Consider the following 24,587-nt stretch of genomic DNA (forward strand, 5'->3'; position numbering starts at 1 on the left):
TCAGACCAGGTAACAGCAGATTTCTGATTCACTGTCCTTCAGGGACATTCAGGTTTTTAGAATAATTGATCATGGTTGCATCATCATTAAACTAGATTTTATTGGAGTTCAAATTTCACCACCTGCTGTGAGCTTATGTCCTCCAAACAGGCTTGGTCTGTGGATTAATAGTTTTGTAATTACAACACACCTTCCCCTATTCAGTTGAGCACAGGAAGTGGTGTATTGTGACAAGCATAGGAGTTTGTGCTGTGAAACGTGCTGTGAAACATGCTGCTCATGATCCAAGTGGAATTTATTGCTGCCAAGCATTTTAACAATAAATGTTCCTCAATGCAGAAGCTGTAAAAAGACAGTTGCCTAACTACCAGAGGCATTTATTTCTGTGAAACATTTCAGTTTTTATGCTTTACCCAGCTGACAGCAAAAAGATTATTTTACCGAAGTGTCTAACAAGTATGATTTGAATTATTCCAGATTAAATAAACCTTGTTAGATAATTGCAAAATGTAGCATGTGCACATGGACTACATGACCTAAACAGCAATTTTACATTGGCCAGAACTGAACAAGAATATACAATGGGTACCAGACAAGTGTGCTGGATTAGGGAGGCACAATGTGTTTTATTCTCATGTTAGAGTCAGTGCAAAATTGACATGAGATTTCTATACAAATTGGAGTATTGTGTCATACATATATTATGAAGTACAGAGTTTGATACAAATCATTAGTCACATCCTGTTCATTTCTCATTTGATTCAGGACTCTAAACTCAAACAGGATTCAATGTCATGATTTTTAGTTTTAGGTTTTTTGAAAAAATAGGTATCTGTTCAATTGTTGCTCGTATAAGACTAAAATAAATACTTGGAGGTTTCATAAAATAAGTGATCATTTCAAAAGATGAATATGGACAAAGTCAGGTTTTATTTGAAATTGAGAAGATGGCTGTGTAGATATTTTTAATCAAGCTGTTTAATGATATTACACACTTCTGGACGATGTGGGATTGGAACCCATGCTTGGTGGCTCAGAGGTACTCACTGGATACGATGGGATATTGCGTTAATCCACAAAACAAAGAACAAATCAATCCAGTCAATAAACATTCCATCTGTTCACTTAATTTTCAATAGGTAATCAGTAGTGCTGTCAAGAGATACTGATACTCAGGTTAGGTTTGTGGAGGATTATCGATTCTACCTCCATTTTGATTCAAACATGAATGTAAATGGAATTTCTAAGGAGAAAGAGTGCCCTTAACTTCAGAATCCCTGCAAAATTGAAGTTGGGACATCAGGGCCCAATAACAAAAAAAAGAGACATCTACGCCATACCTTTGTCTACCAGAGTTAAATTTTTTTTTTTTTTAAAACAGGTGACCCACCCATAGAGTCATACAGCACAGAAACACACCCTTTGGTCCAACCAGTCCACACCAAACATATGGATTTAACTTTTCAATAATTACCTAGATTCACCAGCAGATTGTGAAGCCACCAGACCAGTAGTAATCCAGAGGGCTAGGCTAACACAGTGGAGCAATGCATTCAAGTATGTGGTAACTGGTGGAATTTGGGACCTTTGTTAGTGCAGTAGATGAAGGTGATCAGCCATTATCTTATTAAATGGCAGACTATTAATTCTAATTCATACTGACATTTTACCAGTGTAGACTGTACAGAACTTGCTATACTGCAAGGAACATGTTTGTAAAATTCTAAACTGCTCTTGCCAGTAGTCCCAGGATATAAAAGACATTGTACATTAAATCGCTACAAACCAGTCAGCTGTGAACCTGAGGCCAGTCATCCAGGTACCACTCAGCCACATGCAATGCAACTTAACTAGACTGGATTCATTAACCAAGTAAGCTGCATAACTTGTAGATTTTCTGGCTTTATTAAGTGGTCTGTCAATTTTGAGTATTTGCCAATTGTTCAGAAGGATACTTCTCTGCTGAGTAACAAAATTGGGCAAATTTCCTTCATCACTTAGGAGAACATTAGTCCAACGTCTGACTGCTTATCTTCTACTTGGTTCCTGCTCTTACTCGTTCCTTTTGTAGGTGTTTGATAACCTCAACAATGGCACTTTTCTGAGGGTCTTCTGGTGCTTTGGCCACGTAGAGTGAAAAATGCTTGATAGCTTCTGACAGGAGAAATTCTGGGTCCACACCAGCAGCAGTCCGTGCAGGGAGCCACAGCATCCTCTCACACACAATGGCATAATTTTTGTGCCAATTAACTGGGTGTGATTTTGCCGTAACTAGCTCCTTGTATAACTGAGAAAGCAATTTATAAAGATTAGTATTAGACTGAACAAAACAAATGGACTTGGAAAAAGAGCTGAGACTTCCGTTGGTTAATGACAGATGGTAGGCTAAGGAAAGGCAAATAGAGCCGTGGCTGTTGGGAAGTGGATAATAGATGAAAAAAAATGTGACTCACTTGATAGGCAAACACATAGAGCTGCACCTTCACTGCCTCTGTTTGTTGTGGATTTTCAGCTAACTCAAATAAGAAAAAAGGAGTCTTCATCCTACAAAATGCCATAAGTAAATCAGACAAACCCTTACTGAAAAGAACCTGCAATTTCATCATTTTTGGTCTTAAACACAAAGTGATCTGTCAGAAATTAACAGCAAGCATTTCCTGATTTTGGGGGAAGTTTCACACTTCTACATGCTATTGAAAGGCTTGACTCTGATGTTAAGGATTTGTTCCCCTGTTCAAACAGGAAAGGTATTGTACTCATCAATGGCTTTAAGACGCCTTTAAGATCCTTAAACATAAATACTGCATAAGAATAGTTATTCAGTGTCTCATTGTAACCTAACTGTTGGAACCCTGGAATATTCTAGTGAATTATGCTGCATTCCCAAGATTATATGTTAAAATGCATTTCCAGAACTGTACAGAGACTCTGAGTATATACTAACCTGGATTTTGTATACCTGTAGTGCAACTTTATCTACTTCATGTTTTAGTCCTTTAGATGTAAAAAAAGGCTTACATTCCATTAGCCCTTTTGATTGAAGAGTGGACCCAGTGAGCATGCTTTTATATATGAACTGACTGGGACATCCACAGAATTCCAAAGATTCACAACCCTCAGTGAAGAAAAATCTTCAGTTTCAAATAGCTGACCCCTTGTATCTTTTAATGAGAACTGTACAGTGACTGCAATTTCATAATTTCTGACAGTAAAGACAAAGTAATATCAGAAATTGATAGTGAGCATTTCCTGATTTTGGGCGAGTTCATTCTGTCATTCTAACACCCAAAGAGTATAGGCCTAATTCTCAATCTCTCTTTATAGCATTAAACTAGTAATCCTAGGAATAAAATACAGTCAACTTTAATTGCACCATTCCCGGGCAGCTATATCATTATGTAAGGATATCAAAGTATGCAGAATTCCAGATGTGGCCTCATCAAAACCCCATGTAATTGCAGTAAGACTTACTTATACACCAACTCGAATGCAATAAGGTTACACCATTTGCCTTTCTAACCAAAGAGAGACAGCCAAGATGACAGATGGATAGGTTTTGGGGGAAGCAGCCAGGAGAAGGGGTGCAACAGAATTAGGGGTAGGATAGAAAGCCAGCCAGGAGGAATAGCAGAGCATGAAGAAAAAGGGACAAGAACATTATAAAGAGCGATGTTTATTAACATTTCTGTGTAACTGAAGACAATGCCAACCCTAGTTCCAATATCTGGGAGATGCCGAGTTACCTTGCTTGCCACATTTCTTCATTTGCGATAGCTTCCCAAGAAGCTGGGTCAAACCTGTAAGACATAAACATCTGTTCACTACAGCATTGCCACATCCTTGCCCTGCATAGCCCACATCCTTACATGACTTGCCCGGTCAAGACTTTGCAATGTCCCATTCCTGTTTTTGCAACACTTGCAGTATCTAACGGAGAAACTGAACTCCCATAAGATTCTCTGAACAAAAACAGTTCCAGGACATAGTACTTGTGCTGTGTAGCCACTGATCTAACTGGACTGAGAATCTAACCATTATCTTTTGATATTAACTGGCATCACCATTATTGAATTCCCCCACTATCAACATTCTGGGAGTGTCATCACTGACTAGAAATTCAACTGAACCAGCGATACAAATTTTATGGTAACAAGAACAGGTCAGAGGCTAGTAATCCTGTGGCAAGTAACCTGCTTCCTGTCTCCAATGTCTATCAGTCATCCACAAATCAGGAGTACGAGGGAATACTTACCGCTTGCCTGGATGACTGCAGCTGCAACAACACCAGCTCACTGCCATCCAAGACAAAACAGCACATTTTGATTTCCACTCTATCCACCTCCTTCAACATTAACATGCATCATTACTACAAATGCAGTGGTAGTGTTGTACACCATCCACAAGATGCACTGTACCAGGATTCCAAGGCTTCTTCAACAGCACCTTCCAAACCCATGACCATGAACACTGCCACCTCCAAATTTCCTTTCCATGCCACACACCATCCTGGCTTCGAGTTATATTGCTGTTCTGTCACTTGCTGGATCAAAACTCTTGAATTCCCTTCTTAACAGCACTGTGGGTGTTCCTAGACCTAAAGGACTGCAGTGGTTCACAAAGTCAGATCACCTTTTTCAGACCAATTAGTGATGGACCCTAGTCCTGGCCTAGACAATGACATCCATAACCCACATGCAAAACTTTTACAAACATCCAGTAAGGAGCTGTAGTTAATCTTCGATTTTGAGAGAACAATAATGATTTTTCTTTGGCCTGCACAACAATTTGATAGCAGTGAAGACAGCCTTCCATCAAAGAAAGCCTAAAAGTGGATTTCTTGTCATCTGATGTGAAGACAAGAGATGCATCATATTTTGGTTGTATAGCATATTGATGAAAGAAATACTGCAGGGTTTTGTAGAAAGAGCAGGATGGGGGACTAACTGAACAGATTTTCAAAAACTGACGTGGACTTGATGACTTGAGGGGCCTTTCCTCTGAGCTTTACTATTTGATAATCAGAGTGTGTAAAAGGTACTGATCCAGTGTTCTGCTGAGGAATAGTCAATGCTGATTCTGACCATAATTTTGCTCTGACCCTGCAGAAGCTGAAAATGCTGCTTGTAAAGCATTTCAAACAGAAGTCTGGACTCTGGATAAACTGATTGATTCCAGGATGGCCATTTTATCCAAACCAAATTTGGACACATGTCCATCAGTCCTATTTACAATATTGCCAGACCTGTTACTCAGCATTCTTGGTACTTTTTTCACTTTTCAGCAACTGCAGTATTTTGCACTTGTACAAAAAGGTATTTATTGAAGCTTAAGGGTCTAAGTTTGGATCACTTAACCATAGAATGCTGCAGTTAAGGACATGTACTATGAAAGTAGTGTAAAGCTTGTTAATAATAATATTCTTGAAGAAGAGCACACATCTGAAGTGAGGGAAAGGCAGTAATGCCAGCCTTCAAAAAAAAAATGAAAGCAGTAACTACATTGGGCTTATTTGGTAAACTATACACTGAAAATAATTTTAACCACATGGTACAGGACAATGGAAAGATGTGGAATCTTACTTCAGGAAGAACAAACTGGTTTTAGAACAGGGAGTAGAAGAAAAACAGTTTACCATGACACAAATTTCAGGTAGTTCTATAGAACATAACGATGGTATATTGATGCTCTTGAAGATGTATTGTGTTTCTGAGAAACTGTTGAAATGGTAGAAAATTCCTACAGTACTTCCCTAAACTTTTAGATAGCAACCTGATAGTTTCAATCAGCAGCTGGGGTGAGATAAGGAAATACTTGGCTACCTGATTTATTTAATCCAGCATGAAAACGATGATAAATTTTGCAATGAACAATCATATTGGAATAGTCTCCTTACCCAGCAAGAATGTAAATAATCTCAGTTTTACTGATGTTACAGAACTGGGTATAGGTCACTCAATAGACAGTTTAGTTCAGAATCTGAAAGAATTTTTGCTAATATCATGCTAATCCATTATCCTGCCCTACTACCCATCTGTACTGTCACACTCACCTGCCATATTCCTCTGTCCAGTTGTACAAGTTCTTAGTGTGTTGGATCCAACTTTCTGGGCTGAATTGACTGGTAGAGTGAACCAGCTTCTCACAGACCCCCCAAGGCCAGAGAGAGTAACTGTACTTCCAGCTTGGGTCTCCTTCATGCAGTCCTATACACACAAAGATCTGCTTGCTGTAAAACGTATAAAAACATGCAACTGAGAGTGCATCATTGTAGCCAGGCAATTCTAATCTTTTTTAAAAAATCATATCTTCAACAAAAATAATCAGTTGTAACTATTGAAATTGGGAATCAAGGACAATTACAAGGGGTTCTACTCCCATTTGTTTCCCCAATCGTATAATATCAGAGATCAGTGCCATGAAATTACAAAGAAAATATTTGGAGCTTCAGTAGTGCTGAGAGTTGAAACACATTGAACTCAATAGTCTTGGTGACATTTGTTCTAATAGGCAAACATTAGTGTTAATTGAAACATTTCACAACTTTGTAAAACAAGTGCCCAAAGACTTCAAGTGGCATGACAGCATGAAATTAGATAAAGCTCCATCTGCATTGTCCCCAAGGGCAGAGATAACGTAGCGTTGGATAAAGAGTAAAATTCCTTCTACACTGTGCCATGAAAATATTCCCAGAGTAGGGGACTAGTCATTGAGCCTAAGTTGCAGTCTGAACCAGTCCAATTGTTGTGCATTTGTAGATATACTTGCAGGAGTAACACTACAAATTATTAGCCAGTTGTGGTGACTTTTCCTTCGCTGTAATTTCATCCTCATTTCTATCTGGATTGTCGCTGACAGCAACTCACCTCCAGCAGCAGATTCCAAACAAACAGTCGAAACAGATTTCTACTTGGATGCCAGAAGTAAAATGCAGAGATGTTGCATCCCACAATATCACAAAGGGTCTGTGTTGTACAGTGTACACAGAGAAATTAGACTTCAGGAACCAACTTCAAGCAGAGGTAAAAACGATTTACTTTATGTTCTTTTTGATTTTCTCAGGGGATATTTCTTAGTTTCCTGGCACTCTTCAGATCCAGAGATTTAAGTTATAAACCAAATTGTTCTCGAAGCATGAATTTGCAAACTCAAAGTCTCCCTTAAAAGGATACTAAAGAAGCAATACATTCACTGCTGGGCAGGCAGCCAAACAATAATTGAATGATTTTCCTTCATTTACCACCTCATGAAAACACCACAATTATCCTCCTTTGACGGCTGATATTAAAGTAAACTCAAGATTTACCATATAAAAAACAAAAGAACTGCAGATGCTGTAAATCAGGAAACAAAACAGAAATTGCTGGAAAAGCTCAGCAAGTCTGGCAGCATCTGTGAAGGTAAAAACAGAGTTAATGTTTCGGATCCGGTGACCCTTCCTCAGAAGACATTTACCATGTCTTCTGAATCAACTGGATGCCCAACTTTTTCTGGGCATTACAACGTTTTCAACAGGGAGATCACACTAACCACCAAAAAAAAAGTTTGCATTCAGACACTCAAAGAAAACTCCAAGGGGAACAGAAACTGGATTTCCCCCACAACTGTTTTGTCCTTCGACCCAGATCTGTAACTTCAGTCTCAAAACACTTTATTTTGCAAACATAAGAGGAAGAAAACAATGAGAAAAATTATTTAACTCCTCTCTTGACCCAGCAATAATTCCTAAAATTGAAAAATCAGGTTCAAGGAAGATTTTAGAAAGGAAGAATTTTTTTTTTGGTTAAGAGTTGAGAGATCTAGACATTAAACCTACAAAATAATCTGCATAAGGCAAGTGTTCCCCAAGAGGTCCATTCTCCCTCCTCTCCCAGACACAGCCGAGTGAATTTAATGTGCAGAATACACAACAACCTTGTCCTCCCCTTCCAATCCCCAGTTCTCCAATGCTTTTCCTCCAACTCCTTCAAACACAGGTCATTCCTCCTACCCTTGCTGTTTTTACCATCATAGCTTCTGTCTTTAGAGGAGCAGCAGAGGAAACCTCTGGAGGAGTTGGAGTTACAGCACTTGAGAAAAAACTCTGATCAAAGAAGAAACTCCTCAAAAATTCTGTCTCTGAAGTTTGTTCATTGTGTTTAAATGGAAGAGCAGCAATGTCATTTCAATGCTTGTGATTTGTTTAACAGTTGTCAGGTGAGCCATACTCAGTGGAACTTAAGATCAAGGCTCAACAAATTCAAGAAAGGACAACACTTCCACTTGAGGAATATCGGACAGATTTGCCACCATCCCCATTTATTATGAGCAGAGAGTAATAGATACATTATACATTTATTTAATCATTCACAGTATGTAAGCATATCTGACTAGGCCAGGTTTATTGTCCATTCCTAATTGCCTTGAGAAATGGTGATAATCCACCTGTGCAAGTGCACCAAGGGAATTCCCAGGTTACAACGCAGCAACAGTTCCATATCAAGCTAGTGCTTGGCTTGAAGAGGAACCAGCAGGTGATGGTGTCTCCATGCATTTCCTGCTCTCCTTCTAGATAGTAGAGTTTACGGGTTTGAAAGGTGCTATTGAAGGAAACATGTTGCTGCAGTGCATGTTGTAGATGGTACACAGTGCTGCCAATGTGTCAATAATGGACGGCGTGAATCTTTAAGATGGTGGATAGGGTGTTAATACAGCTTGCTGCTTTGTCCTGGATGGTATCAAGCATCTTGAGTATCGTTGGAGCTGCATCCAACCAGCAAAGTGGAGACTATCCTATCACATTCCTGGCTTGTGCCTTGTGAACAGATTTTGGGAAGTCAGGAAATGAATTACTCATTGGAAGATTTGGAGCTTCCAAACTGCTCTTGTAGCCATGACATTTATATCGCTAGATGAGTACAGTTTCTGGTCAATGGTAGCCCCCATGACATTGATAAAGGATTCAGTAATGGTAGTGCTACTGAATGTCAGAAGTAGATTGCTTTTCGGAGTTGGTCATTACCTGGCACTTGTTGGTATGAACGTTACTTGCCACTTATCAGTTCAAGCCTGAATGTTGTTTGTATCTTGCTGCATACAAATATAGATCATTTCAGTATTTGAAGAGCTGTGAAGGGCGCTAACTATCGTGGAATCATCAGCAAACATGCCCACTTTAGCACTTTAGACCTTATGATTAGCTAACCACCAGAGAACTGAGTTTTATACAACCACCGAAGTACAGCTCCAGAGATACTGGTTCTGATTGGATTCTGAGCTCTATACATGCAAACTAACTGCATACTGGGATTATTGTATAGAAACTTACTCTCTGTTCTCATTGAATAGGTGTTGCAGGTTGAATGTCACAATCCCAGCAGAATCCTTTCGGATTATGGGGTTCCAGCGATTCCCTGGGAAATGGACATGTGGTAGGTGCTTGCCTAGTTTCGGTAAATACCAATTATACGTCATCATCTGCGGGAGAAGTTGCATTGTGTTACATTCTTTATTCAGATTCCTCCAGTTGTGAAGCAGCTTTAATTACAAACTGGAAAAGAGCATTTACTATCTTCGGCCTCCTTATTCCAATAAAGACTAGCCTTGGTCACTCTTGTATTCAGTTTTCCAGTAAATTTTACATGACACAATGAGCATAGGTCTGATTAATATCAAATATGCACCCAAAGAAAAACAAATCACCCTGGGGTCAGAGTTCAGAATCATCCCAGCTCTCTGCAACCATCCTCCCTCACCCCTGGCCCTCCCATCATCCTTCCTCAAGGCTGGATTCGTGATCACCCTACACAGACAGAGTGGGCAGGGCAGAGGGATTCAACAGATTGAGGGGGCAGGCAGAAGTATACATCCATAATTTTGCTTAAAATATTTTCCCCCCCTCTATCTGGCAGTTAATCCAAGAGTTTGAATAATCTAAATTTATTTATTTTTGCATTGAATTGTCTCAAAGCTTGTAGCCTAGACTGATTGTGCCCTCATGCTGAACCCAGGAATAACAGGCATATTGTCATGGTACAGCCAGTGTGTTACTGCTTAGACAATTGATTTGAAAACTCTATCTGGCTCACAGATCTCAAATGTTAAAGTTGAATCTGAAAATCCAATAGCTTCCTCAAGAGACGTCAAAATATGGTTTGAAAATATTTTTGAAACTTTTGAATATGATGTTCCCGCTGCCAGTTTGAGAGGACCGATCTAGATTGCCTTGCTCAAACCCCTGGCTACTCCCATCCTGCAGCCCATCTCCACTATTCCCCTCTTCCCATTCTGTCAGCCCCTCTGATCCTGTTTCACAATAGGTACTGAGTATGTTATATTCAACAGCATAAATACATTCAAGGAGAAATGAAACAAGCAGATGAGGGAGAAATCGAATTGAGTGTCATGATAGTAGATTTAGATGAGATGAGATAAAGGAAGGCATGAGTGGAGCATAAACATCAGCATGGAGTGGCTGTGCCAAATGGCCTGTTTCTGTGCCATGCATTTCATGTTACCTCCTGATCCACTAGGCTAAGGTCAGCCCTTTGTCCCTCACAATAATGAAGATATCGCAGGGAATTTCCTGGGAGATCTCCACGAACCAGGATTGTTGCATTTGGGGGCAGGCTGCCCAACAGATTTCTGGCAAACTTATCCACAACTCCATTCTTACTTTGGTCACATATCCTGAACAAATAATCAGAAATAATTAGTTCATGTTTCAGAACAGAGCTTTCAATATAAATTCTCTGGATACAGTGGATGTTGGGAAGATGTTTCCAATGGTAGGAGAGACTAGGACCCGAGGAAGAAGAGTCCAGACCCAAAACGTCAGCTTTCCTGCTCCTCTGATGCTGCTTGGCCTGCCGTGTTCATCCAACTCTACACCTTGTTATTTCAGATTCTCCAGCATTGGCAGTTCCTACTATCTATGATCAGAAGCAAGATGTGAACAGTCAGTAAACTGAACTCCTAACTTGGCTCGTGTTTACTTACCAGCAAAATAACATAAAAAGGATATATTTTAGTTTACAAATAGTCATGTGGTAACACAGATCTGGAATAGAAACATATATAGAAACACAGAAAATAGGAGCAGGAGGGCATTCAGCCCTTTGAGCAGGCTCAGTCATTCATCATAATTGTGGCTGATCGTCCAACTCAACAGCCTAATGCTGCTTTCTCCCCATAACCTTTGATCCCATTCATCCCAAGTGCTATATCTAGTCACCTCTTGAATACATTCAATGTTTTGGCATCAACTGTTTCCTGTGGTAATGAATTCCTCAGGCTCACCACTCTGAAGAAATGTATCCTCATCTCCGTCCTAAATGGTCTACCCCGAATCCTTAGACTGTGAATCCTCATACGGCTGAAAAGTGACATTTGTCAAAGCTTTTCATCTTGCACACATCAAGACAATTCGTAACAAATACCAATGTAAAGGGAAAATAACATTTATAGTGTAAGGGAGGAGAATGCCGATAGGTTGGCAAGTGGACTCTGATCTACAAAATACAAGAATGAACAAAATATTGCTTTCACAATTAACTTCACCCACTTCTTATTCATTGTATCCAAGACTTTTACTCTTGCTATAGATGTACATTGTCACTTATTTCATAATTCATAAATTCATTATTTTCCAAGTCTCAATGCTTATGCCTCTGGTGGAATGAGATCCAGGCAGCTCCTTAAATGGGGGCATTTTCAAAATACCGGAATATAAAATTGTAAACCGGTTTATTTGATATGAAATACAAGAAAACAATCACCACTGCATGGCTCAGAAATTCTCCCTGACCTTCACTCAATCCTCCAAGTTTCAAGTACAGTCCCAATCTCTATATCGCCATTCCCTGTTAGTCTTGACAGGCTTCTCACAGCATTTTCTCCTCTAACTCATTGTTATTCTGCACGGACCTCCTCACATCTCAGTCTTTGCCTCCAGTATTCTTCAGGCTTTTAAAACCAAATTCAAATGTCATAACTTCACTGGATTTTGCCCATCCTCTCTTTCACACATCTGGAGTCCTTGTTTAATTGTTTCACTATGAGGTTTGATCCATTGTTCCAGTTCCTCAAGAAAAAATGAAAAGAGGAGAAAGATGCTTGTAGTTGCATTTACTGTTTGGGTTTTCCGGTTGCCAAAGTACTTCACAATTAATGACTGTACATTGTCACTTGTTTCGTATGAAAATCTGGCAGGAAAATTACACACAGATTGTCCTACAAATAACAATGAAGTAACAACCACATCATCTGTTCTGCTGGCATTAGATATGATATAAACCAGACACCAAGAGAGTGCCCTCATATTGGCCACAAGATCCTTGCTTGGGGGATATTTATTTTCTGAAAGGGCACAAAAGGGCAGACAGGGCATCAGTTTAACATATCAAACAAAATAGGCACATCCAACATGGCAACATTTAGGAGTATTTTATTCTCTAGCCTGTCAGAGTGGACTTGTAACTACAATCTCTGACCCAGAGAGCAGAATACTGCAATTGATCCAAGCTGACATGGATTATCACCATCTACAGGCAAATGATTTGAAAATTATTGCTCACCTGTAGTTCAGATGGATTTGAAAGGCAACGAGGCTGATGACAAAGAGCCACTCTGCCCAGCACCACAGTGCATTATTACCCATTATTCTCCGTAATACTGAGGAGACTGAAGCTAGACCACAGCCTGCCAGGACACAAACCACCAAATTGCTCTGTAGCCAGAACCTTTCAATCTGCAGAAATACAATTAACAGAAATGAAAGTAAATGATATCTCAATTTTTACTGGCAATTTATACTATTGGTACAATGTTGCCAAGACCCAGAAGTCTAAGAGAACAAGCAGGTTATGTTTTATGACCAACATTTCTGTTAATACTCCCACACCATTCGAACCTCCCTTTATCCTCCATATTTACGATTGTGTTGACCCGTCTCAAATCTGTGCCCATTTTTCCTGTAATCTCAGGTATAAATCCTTCTAATCAGATTTCTACCCCTGTCACTGCACAAAACCATTCTTAAATATCACAAAAGGCTTTCTATGTTACCATAAAAATAATTCCCAAAACCCCTTCCAATCCTCTCTCGACCCCATCTCTCTGACTTTCTTTCTAATCTTTTGTCCAACCTTCATGCTCCTGTAACCCACTACTGGCAAATATGCTTTGTCTAGATCCCTCCCTCAATCCTTTACACTTCCCTTTCCTTTACACCAGTCTTGTTGATCAAACTTTTGGTCACTCCTCCTAATATCCCTTGCTTTGTCTGGGGGCTCCTTTTCTTTCCTTTGGACATTTTTCTTCACAAAAAGATACTATACAAGTGCAAGTTACCACTGTTGTTGATTAAATACACTGTACGTAGCTGCGTATGTAGTTTGTGCAGTGACAAAGTGCCATGTCCAACAACACAAATGAAATCATAGGATGCTTACACGTACAGAAGGCAGCCAGTGATGCAGTATCTCTCATGCAGTTAAATACAGGGTGTTTTCAAATGGTATTATCAGAGACTAGTGAAATCATAACCGAGCGTCAGTCATTTCACAGAGCACTCCAGATTTTCCCTTGTATTCTCAAATTCCTTCTCCCTTTCTCTTCAGAGTATGGGGAACCGTAATTCTGCTTTCCATATCCCAGTTTATCATGATCATTCCACAGGGAAGAGAACACTGGTCATCGTTATTATATTCCTAACTGGTTAGATGCTATGACCTTAACTCCATCCCAAAAATTGTTTCTGAACTTCACTCATCAGCATCTACTGTGGTAGGAACATTTCTGGCACACTCACTACACAGCAACAATTAACAAGTGCCACAAAGGAGTAATATTGGACTTGAAACGTTAACTACTTTTCTGTTCACAGATGTTGCCAGACCTGCTAAGGTTCTCTAGCAGTTTGTCTTCCTGAGGCAGGTACTGACAGGAATGTTTTCAGCTTTGGCCATTAAAGTAAACGTCTGAAGCATCAGTAATGACTGAGTGTAATAGTGTGCACTTTTTTTAAATTATATGTTCTGAAGAAGGGTCACTGGATCTGAAACGTTAACTCTGCTTCCTCTCTGCAGATGCTGCCAGACCTGCTTTTGAGTTTTTTCAGCAATTTCTGCTTTTGTTTCTGATTTCCAGCATTGCCAGCTTTTTAAAAAAAAAAATTGTATTTGCTTGTAGACACACAGTCATTAATTGGACACTTATTAAAATAGTGGTATTTCTGAGTTAGGAGATGTATGCTTCTATTTGTTTAACTCTAAATAAATGAAAGACTAAAGATTGGATCTAATTCAATCTTTCATCAACCAGCTTTCCAGACTATATCAAGAGGAACTGAGTAATGAGGAAGTGCTTAAAAAAAACACAGAACCTTCAGCCTTGACAGCAGATAGTGGCAGGTTGGTGAGAACTGAATTAACATATTCTGCATATTGAGGTTAACCCCGAGTCACCACAATACTTCAACCCATGTGTGCAGAACAGGGGAAATGAGGTACAAATCAGCAACATTGGAAAATTCTTCTCCTTACAGAGTGAATATCTCCAATCTGGCTATGGGAATAAAAACAAAGACTCTGATCATTTGAAGAGCAGTTGGATATTGGGAGTTCTACGGAGGGCTGATGGCAACTATCATCTGTGCTGATCTTTCTAATCACAACGGAAATTTCAGCATATGTCACTGCCATGTCCCTCAGAGGGAAACCCATATGGTGACTTTCATCCCCGCAGTTTGGCCTGGAATCTATATGTCTCAGTGACAGAGCGGCATCTGAGCTGAAGCACTTGCCTGTTCCCACAAGCAAGTCTTTCACACTGTCCTTTCAACTGATTCTTTTCTGGGTCCACATTGCGTCTGTATTAAGGAAGAAGCTGACGTGCTTCATTAAGATGTCTGCTCATCAGATTGGAAAATTTGTATATCCATTTCAGAAAAACCTAAATGACATATGCTGTGTGTAGCTTATAGTGTGTAAATCAACAGGAGGTGCAACCCATGAATTCACCACACATTTAACAATGATCATCACATTGTCAAATCAGATCAACTAATATTATGGGACACTCACCACTCCAACAAACAGGGGTTTGCTGATGTCCAGGTTTGCTCTCCAGGAAAAGAACAAGGAATAGGAGCAGAGCATGACAGTGAACAGCCACAACACTGAACGCTGAGGAAAGTTCCTGCAAATATATACCAATCATAATCCTCAACACAAACACCTGTTGTAAGACGAACCACCACAGATCTACCAATATAACTAATCAGACAAATGACTAACCGTCAAACCAAGTCAATATTTCATTGAATGGAGACACACATGGTAAGGACACTACAGATTTTGAAGCCCATAAGGGCCATGCAAATCAAATCATAAGTGTGCAGTATTACTGATCTTTAGATGCCAGTAAGTACATATTTCCATCTCTTTTCATCACTGTAAAGCAGCCATTGCATCCCCAAAAGCCTAATCTACTCTTCAAATCACTCCCACACCTGCGTGACTTCTCATGCAAGCGCAGGAGATGTAACAGTGACCATTTTATCTCCTTTCTTCCCACTGTCAAGATCTAGGACAGATCTCCTTTCAGGTGTAACAAGAAATTACTGCTACTTCTTTCAAGTAGATGCACAGTATTTGCAGCTCACCGTGCTGTCCACTTTACACTGGATAGATCAATTGCAAATTGGATGACTACTTCATAGACAGAGTCTTTCAGTCCACAAGAATGACCTTGAACTTACAATCACCGATAATTTTAATTCTTTACTCTTCCTCGGAGCTCGGCCACCTGCCCTGTTTCAATGAACTTCAATGGATGATACAGAAGCAGCGCCTTATTTTTCAATTAGGCACACTGCAGACTTAATGTGGAGTTCAGGTCATGATCACTGCTAACACTTTTTCAGACAGCATCTTAGCAATGATGCTGCTTCTCCGATTCAGACTTCCTCTCAAACTCATCTTTTCTTTCTTCACGTCACATTCCTATCGCCTTTTCTCTACAGCACAATTCTTTCTATCATTTAACCACTCCTACCTTGCAAATGTTAAGCTTTACTTGTTTAAAACCAGTGACACCTGTACTGTTTTCCACTTCTGGCAAAGATTATTGATCTGAAACATTAACTCTATTTCTCTATTTACAACTGCAATGTGACCTGCTGAGTATTTTGTATTTAGTTCAAATTATCAGCATGTGCAGCAATTTTCTTTTGATCTTTATCTTACTGCTTGTTGTTCACAGTGTGACCCAATGTACGAGATGCATAGCTCTAGAAGTGAGCTTTATATATAGAGCTTATGTACAGGCCAGAAGGCTTAAAGTGAGAGTCACTGGTATCAGTGGTGCCAGAGGCACCCTCATGATTTTCCTTTACAAAACCACTTTCACTCATGTGGGCATAAGAATAAAAAGGTATCGATTTCTCACCCACATCAAATGATTTCCCAACCGGAGGTTATAAATTAAGCTACAGCTATCATCACCCTGTTAGAGCGGAGAATGTGTCACAGAGTACTTAGATAGTACATTTATCATGTGCGCTGGGAGCTCTAGTTTATACCTTTTAAAGCCCTGCAGTGGGATGGCAGTGAGTGCCAAGGTTGCTCCAATTGTTGAAAGTTCATTCTTCATTTGTGCCATCTGAAAACTGTTGTGAACAGAAAGGTCCAGAAATTAGTTCTGCAAAAAATTAATTTATTAAGATTCCTTCCCTACTTCTCCTTAGATATTCTGCTCAGTAAATCAATGCACAACCTGCCCTGTCAATCAGTTCCCTGAATTCATACAGCTCTTTTCATGTTCAGGCAGCAAGTATTCTTACAGCACAGTGTTAGTGTCCCTATCTGTGAGCCAAGAGGCCCAGGTTCAAGACATACCTGCTGCTGAGGTGATAACAACATCTTTGAACAGGTTCATCAGAAAATATCTATCCTCTGGCAATCATCAAATGAATGCACTGCAAAGTGCTTCAATCAAAACGAAAAGCACCTGCTACCAGAATAGCATGTGTTTTGGAGAGAATACAAAGGTCAATACACCAATGGGTGCTGTTCCCGATTCAATCCCTTTCTCCTGATGTGTGTTCTTGAAACAAGGATGGGAGTTGGGTGGGAAAAGCAATATTTTTGATTTTTTAGCATTTGGAATTATTTTAAATACATATTTATTTTATGGACCTATCAAAGTCCAAGCATTGGTAATACTTGCTGGAGATTTTTCCAAATAATTATAATGAAGAACGTAAATATGTAGACGGTTTATAAACTGAGCAGCATGATTCACCCAGGGCCTAATATGGTGACTGGGGAGGCAGACTAAGCAAATTACACTAAAATAAAACAAAGAAATGCAGATGCTGAAGATCTGAAACAAAAAACAGAAATTGCTGCAGAAATTCAGCAGGTGCGGCAGCGTTTGAATTTGTCCTGAAGAAGGGTCACTGGCCTCAAAATGTTAACTCTGCTTTCTCTCCTCAGACATTGCCAGACCTGCTGAGCTTCTCCAGCAATTTCTGTTTCTCTAAGCAAATTGCACCACAGCTTTTGTTGAGGGCACTGGGTACAATCAGTTGTTGCTCACCACAATACTTGCAGCAGTCCAGAACCAGAGTCCGATTTAGCCTAGAAAAAACAAAGTCTTTCAGGAAACATTTTCAACTTGTCTGAACAAACAGAATTAAAAACAATTCAGTCTTCAGAGATTCTGAGAACAGAGGAACACCTGGTTACCCTGTCCAATCCCCTCCTGCCAGTGGGTGCCATGACCCTGTCCAATTCCCTATTTCTAGTAGCTGCCATCACCCCAAAAATAGTGCAAGGCAAAGATGTTTTGGAGAACAGATGAGGTAAACGCAGTGGTGGCTCAGGTATTATAGTTGGAGATTGCAGGATGGGTCAAGGATAGAAAGGTTAGGGGTTTGAGTGTGCAAATGAGCAAGGGAGCAGCAGGCAGTGGGGAGAGGAACAATGCTTTTATTTTGAGGAAGAACGAATTAGAGTCGGTGTTACTGTTTTGCGAAGTTTATCAGATACAGGTATGAGGAAGTGGTAACTACAGGGAGGACTGAAAAACCAATGACAGCTCCTGACCAGCATAATATACACAAATACTGAAAAGGAAGGTTTACTTGTACAGGGGATTTGGACACTTTACTTCTTAAATTTCGGACACCGGATAATACCCACAAACCTCTGTCGTTTTCTCCAAGTGTCAAAGCTCAACACTCTAATTCCTGAAGCTCAGCATGAAACTTTACATTTTAGACTTTACCAAATTGAATGTGCCATATTCCTCTCGCAGCAGGTGAGTGGTGAAGCCTCTCCAAGTGGTCTGGTCTCCCCAGCTCCAACGTGCTCGATTCAGGTAAGATGAAACGGGCAGATAAAGATAAGGCAGCAGACCAGCTCCAAAACACAGGCCTAACTTCAGCATGGTCCTCACAGATATCTCCTGCACATCAAGACAGCGAAGCACAATGGTATATTTGTGATTCTGTCATAGAGTCAGAACAAAGATAGAACAACAGAACCAAGATGGGAGAGTAGTATATACATCAGCTGGACAGAGAAACAGAAATAAATGCACACAGGAGAGAAGTGGGGGAAAGAGAAAGTCTGAAAAAGTCAAAGGAAGAGGAGAAAGGTTAAGAGAAAGAGAGTTATCAGGACAGAGGTTAGAAAGAGCATTGTGTAGGACAAGGTTAGAGAGAAAGAGAGGGTGAGAGGTTAAAAGAGAAGGGGAACAAGCGGAGAGACATGAAAATTAGGGAGGGAGAGAAGAGAGAGTGTACGAGTGTGCGGGAACAGAAGAATGAAATGACAATGCAGGAAGGAAACGAAGTGGAAAAGATCGATGTCTTGAGGGAAGGTGAAAATGAACAACAGTTGGTGAATATGAGAAGCTGAAACTTGGTTGGCATTTTACCTTCTCTCTTTGTAGTCTAAACAACACCCAGGGCACGATGCACATCACATAGAGAACGATGGTATGCTGGTTACACAGACTCAAGCCACAACTGAATGCTCCCAACAGAGAAAGCTACAATTTGAAACAATGTATCAGATTGAGTGCAGAGCCTTCCACATGAGTTAGAAATATTAGCAGGAAGACAGGCAACCTCCTGTCTGGTATTTAATCCCAACCACCACAACAAAACACTGTCATATGTGCCATGGGAATGTCAGAGGCCACTTATGGGTTGAAACTGAGTACGTTGGCAAGAGATCTGATTTTCTAACCAATAACAAAGCAGGGCTTCCAATTTTAAAAATATTTAAATCCCCTTACAGGACTCTGCACTGTGCTATAATCATCAGGCTGAGCTCGACTGAAACAGATCTGGCACATGTGTGTGAGAGCCTCAAAAATAGAAGAAGGCTTCGAGTTTTGTCTGGTTGGGCTACTATTGCGCTAGCTTACAATTTACCCCAGAATGTTGTTGGTTTTACTGGGTCATCCTCTCTATTTTCCTCAAGGCACATTGGTGTTCACTAACATATATTGATTCCTGATCAAACAGCATCTTAATTTTAAAATTCTCATCCTTGTTTTCAAATCCTTCAACAACTCGTCCATTCCCATCTCTGTACTATTCTCCAAAATCACAACCCTCAAGATAGCTATGTCCACCTAATTCTGCTTGTTTGTTCATCTGATTTTAATTGCTCCTTTGTCAGATGTCTTGGCTTCAAGCTCTGGAATTCTTGCAGTACACATCGTCCCTCTCTACCTCACTCTCCTCCTTTAAGACAGTCCTTACAACCTCCTTCCTTGGCTAAACCTTTGGTGAAATGACCTAAAATCATCTTATGTGGCTTAGTGTTTTATCATACTTCTGTAAAGAGTATTGAGATATTTTATTAAGTTGATCTTTTTCAGGCACCATGTTTTGCAACATTGATGATCACTGCTCTTCAAACTTTATGGTCTTTACTAACCGCCAATCTCCTGATATTGTTCTCAAATTTTATCCCTGTTCTGCTTCTTAAACTATCACTGTATTTCCGCCTATTTCCCTCCAGTTCAATCCTACCAATCAGGTCTTCTAGTTTCTCTGTTCCAAGTCCATATCCAAGGAATTGTTGTTAATTGCATATTAAAGTCTCAATAAAAACACAAGTTGTTAATTATTCCTGCTTGTTCTCTCTTTGACAATGGTCCTTCTACTGATATGATCGGGGGAGGGGCAAGGAGAAGTGGGGGTAGTTATAAAAAAGTTGCCCATGAAATAGTGGACAAATTTAAGGGGACAACAAATGCAGTGACATTGACCTGTCACTGTGTTGGGATTTGGCTTATATCTCCCACACATGCCACTTTAGCTGCACACGTTAATGCTCTCTGCTGCAAGATGGTCAACAACAAAAAAAAACTGGAAGGAAGGTGGATCTTCCTGCAACAGTTAAGATTATTACAGCATCAGGCTTTCAAGTATCTCCAAGTGAGGTTTGCCCCAAAAGCAAATCTGCAGCAATGTGGCAAACTGTTTGCTAGAGGAAACATGATTACAATACAACAGAAAGAATGTACAAGATCAGTAAACAATATTTGCTATGTGGTAGGGTTTCCTTGAGGGTAGAGAGTCCGTAGCGGGAAGCAATGGCCAAGTGGTAGTAACACTAGATTATTAATCCAGGGACCCAGGTAATGGTCTGGGGGACTGGGGTTCAAATTCTGCCATGACAGATACTGGAATGTGAATTCAACAAAAATATGTAATTAAGAGTTTCACAATAACTACGAAGCCATTGTTGATTGTCAAAAAACCCATTTGGTCCACTAATGGTCTTTAGGAAAGGAAACTGCTGTCCTTACCCAGTCTGACCTACATGTGACTCCAGATCCATAGCAATGTGGCTGACTCTTAACTTCCCTCTGGGGATTTAGAAATGGCAATAAAGACTGGCTGAGCTACTGACACTCACATCCCACCAATGAATATTTAAAAATAGCACACTGCACCAATATGGGCATGAAAGCTCTTCAGGGCAATTTTGTGGGTATCAAGGTAGTGTTCACTGAACTAATGTGATGGGGCAGCACAGTGGCTCAGTGTTTAGCACTGCTGCCTCACAGTGCCAGGGACCCGAGTTCAATTCCACCCTCCAGCGACTGTCTGTGTGGAGTCTGCACATTCTCCCCATGTCTGCGTGGGTTTCCTCCAGTTTCCTCCCACAGTCCAAAGGTGTGCAGGCTAGGTGGATTGGCCATGCTAAATTGCCCGTAGTGTTCAGGGATGTGTAGATTAGGTGGGTTATAGGGGGATGGGTCTGGGTGGGTTGCTCTGAGGGTCAGTGTGGACTTGTTGGGCCAAATGGCCTGTTTCCACACTGTAGGGATTCTATATAATATATATATTAATATACATCTCATATGTATATATAAGAGAGGCTGGTAGGCACTCAATGTTATCAACTTTTATCAGATCGCCATGCAACTAGTGAGCAATGATATTGGGGTCTAAGGATTGGATGATGATATTTAAATCAATTTTTGTCAAAAGTCTAAATAAATTAATGCAACTGTTCTTTTGTTAACCCATTGCTCGACTGGAGTCTTTCCTAATCTACTTCACAATAAACAACACACCTGAGTTTGTGATTTGAAGCCAGGCTTGCAACAAACCTTCTCAGTCAATCCCCTGCGACACATTGTTTGTTGTTTATGGGGAAAGCAAGCAACAGAATATACCTTTGACCTTTCCTGTGCTGTTGCTGCTGTACTGAATCGAACCGTCAGGACCATGAGAAGGCTAACAAAAAAATTGTTCAAGGTGAAAACCTCAGCTGCAACAGACCACTGCCATGCCAACCGAGAAAAGCCAAAGAGGCCAGCAGCAAGAATTCCTCCAGTGTACGAATCTGACAACCTGAAACATATGGAATGGGATATCAGAAACAGGAACAAGGCCACTCAGCCCAATCATGCCTGAACCACTGTTCTAACAGATGATGGGTGATTGGTAGCTCGATTCCATTTATTCCCTATTGTGACATTTTCCATGACAAAAATGTTATTTCCATGACTTTAACAAAAACTAATCACAATGAGCAAAAAGAGAATCAGCTGTCATTTGCTAAAATCATTGATCACACAGCCAGTGCAATTTAAAATGATTCAATTATGCTAAAAAGCAATGCACGCCCATAACTGCACCCCCATTCACCATAATGGATAATCACCCAGTTTCGCTAACACTGACATCTTACTAAACCCACTGGATTATGCCAGTTTGATTAAATGAAGTGGGGGTGCCAGTGTTGGACTGGAGTGGACAAGGTCAGCAATCACACAACACCAGGTTATAATCCAAGAGGTTAATGTGAAAATACAAGTTTTCATAGCCTCACTCCTTCTGGTGTTAGAAGGAGCGAGGATTCGAAAGCTTGTGTTTTCAAATAAACCCGTTAGACTATAACCTGGTGTGGTGTGATTTCTTGAGTTTGATTAAAAGCATCTGATCACCAATGAGTGACCTCTGCTGGTTGGCTAGTGAGCAGTCAGGGTGTGGGGAAGAGATGGGGAAAGGGTGTTGAAAGAGAAAGTGCAAGAAATATTAGAAGTCTGACAAAAGCCTAAGTAACAGTTAGATCTTTAGCAAAAAAAGTTGGAAGGACACCAAAAGATAGGTCCTGATCTGTTGCAACTCTCATACCCTTTAATGACTTCATTATTGTAATTCACAAAACATTAAGTTTGTTTTCTTATTTTCTCTCAAAGGGACAGCTAAACCCTGATTGCGCCATTCTCTGAGGCTCTGTCTATACACAACCCAATTTAGAGCAGTGAATGGATTCTATTTCTCTTCCCCTTCCCTACTGGGTGCAACAAAGTTTAAATTTAAAGAGAGAGGTGATAGTGAACTGCAATGGCAGTATCAGAAACAATCCAGTTAGATCCCTTAAGTAAGAAATGAATAACTAGTTTATTAGCAAAAGTTTGTAACCCTTCTCAAAATATAACATACAAACACACAATGTCCAGCCCTGACAAAAATAAATCTGCAGATTATGATCTTAAAAGTACTTTGGCAGAATAACTGTTCAATTCATGAAAATGAATTGTTCACAGACTTCACAAATATTTGTCTGCAGCCAAGTCATTTTACACATAAGCTGATAGCACTGGGGTCTTCCTGGATCAATCGCAGCTGGCTGTGTATATCTAGAATTTTCAGTTTCTACTTTAGATATTTAGCATCCAGAATATTTTGCTTTTGTGTTTATTAATTATGTAGATGGGAACCAGGAGTGGCAAAGTGACATTGAAAGATTCAGTGAGTGCATAAAACTTTGGCAGATGCGGTTCAATGAGGAAAAAAAGAGAGAGGTCATCTAATCTGGACCCAGAAAATTTGAATCAATTTTCTATCTAGCAAGAAAGATGAAACAGTGCAGGAGCAGAAAGATGAAACAGTGCAGGAGCAGAAAGATTTGGGAATTTGAGTACAAAAAAAAAAATCACAAGCTTGTAGACAGGCACAAAAATAATTTCTGAATTCAATGTTGGCATTAAGCTGAAGGGGACTGGAATAATGTAGTAGTTCTATAAAGCTCAAATACAACACGTCAGAAGTAATGCATTTAGTTCAGAGTATCCCAACTCAGGAAGGTCGAAGTGGCCATGTATTTATATAGTACCTTTAAAATAACAGTTCATCCACCTCAAGAATGATTCAACAAACAATACATCAGTGTCAAAGGGATTCAGTCATGAGGACAGCTATTTAGACTGGATTTATATTCCCTTAATTACAGAAGATTAAAAGATGATTTAATTGAGATGCTTATGGTTAAATTAAGTTTATTGCATTAAGAATGGAACCTAGAACAAGGAGCCAATCAGGACACATTCCTCACATTAACTTTATTTTTGGTAAAGATCTAACTGTTACTTAGGCTCTTGCCAGACTTTTAATACTTCCTGAAAATTTGGAACTTTACCCCAATAACAGGGTATTGCATCTAGAGTCAATTAACAATTTCAAATTGAGATTGACAGCTGTGTATTGGGTAAGCAAATCAAGGGTTCTGAAACCCAGGTTGGTTGACAGAATTCAGATACTGCTCACTTACAATTGAATGGAATGGTGGAATAAGTCAGAGGAGCTGAATGACCCCAGAGTATCAGATACCCTGTCTCTGAAACTTTGATAGGAGTGTCTGTAGAGATAGAGTAGGATCCTGTTTCCTATGTTGGACTCACCTACCAGCTGTCTCAAAGATTAATGGGGCTGTAGCTGCTCCCAACATAGCATTTAAAACATTAACTCTGAAAACAGGGGAGCCTAGTGGAAGAATGGTCATTGCCAGCCTAGCCAGGACAGTGAACAATGGGTATCCAGGAGGATGTGCCACCTGAAAAACAGAAAAGCAACAGGCCATAAACCACCCATATCACCCAAAACATAACATGTCCAAAACCATCCATGATCAAGCATCAGCAGCCAGTACCCATCCTTAAAGCAGACCAGAGATAGTAGGAACTGTAGATGCTGGAGAATCCGAGACAACAAGGTGCAGGGCTGGACGAACACAGCAGGCCAAGCAGCATCATAGGAGCAGAAAGGCTGACGTTTCGGGCCTAGAAGG

At 40.1% G+C, this 24,587-nt stretch overlaps 1 protein-coding gene across 4 annotated transcripts in view; it reads right to left on the reverse strand.

The window, feature by feature from the left end:
- Positions 1 to 602: 602 nt before the first annotated feature.
- Positions 603 to 24,587, reverse strand: part of tmem260 (transmembrane protein 260) — a 26,025-nt gene continuing 2,040 nt past the window's right edge. For 2 of the 4 annotated variants that reach the window (XM_048610629.1, XM_048610630.1), the window contains 14 exons: positions 24,202 to 24,353; positions 21,688 to 21,865; positions 18,922 to 19,035; positions 18,268 to 18,447; positions 17,578 to 17,618; positions 16,559 to 16,645; positions 15,060 to 15,174; positions 12,552 to 12,724; positions 10,494 to 10,665; positions 9,305 to 9,453; positions 6,050 to 6,226; positions 3,744 to 3,797; positions 2,454 to 2,544; positions 603 to 2,287 (listed from right to left, as the gene is read on the reverse strand). In XM_048610629.1, coding sequence (XP_048466586.1) covers positions 2,036 to 2,287; positions 2,454 to 2,544; positions 3,744 to 3,797; positions 6,050 to 6,226; positions 9,305 to 9,453; positions 10,494 to 10,665; positions 12,552 to 12,724; positions 15,060 to 15,174; positions 16,559 to 16,645; positions 17,578 to 17,618; positions 18,268 to 18,447; positions 18,922 to 19,035; positions 21,688 to 21,865; positions 24,202 to 24,353 — 1,935 coding nt within the window. In that variant the 3' untranslated portion in view covers positions 603 to 2,035. The remainder of the gene's footprint in view (positions 2,288 to 2,453; positions 2,545 to 3,743; positions 3,798 to 6,049; positions 6,227 to 9,304; positions 9,454 to 10,493; positions 10,666 to 12,551; positions 12,725 to 15,059; positions 15,175 to 16,558; positions 16,646 to 17,577; positions 17,619 to 18,267; positions 18,448 to 18,921; positions 19,036 to 21,687; positions 21,866 to 24,201; positions 24,354 to 24,587) is intronic. The other 2 variants (XM_048610631.1, XM_048610632.1) reach the window with 2 other exon arrangements.

This window comes from Rhincodon typus, chromosome 23 (assembly GCF_021869965.1).
Source record: "Rhincodon typus isolate 14 chromosome 23, sRhiTyp1.1, whole genome shotgun sequence".
Lineage (NCBI taxonomy): Eukaryota > Metazoa > Chordata > Chondrichthyes > Orectolobiformes > Rhincodontidae > Rhincodon > Rhincodon typus.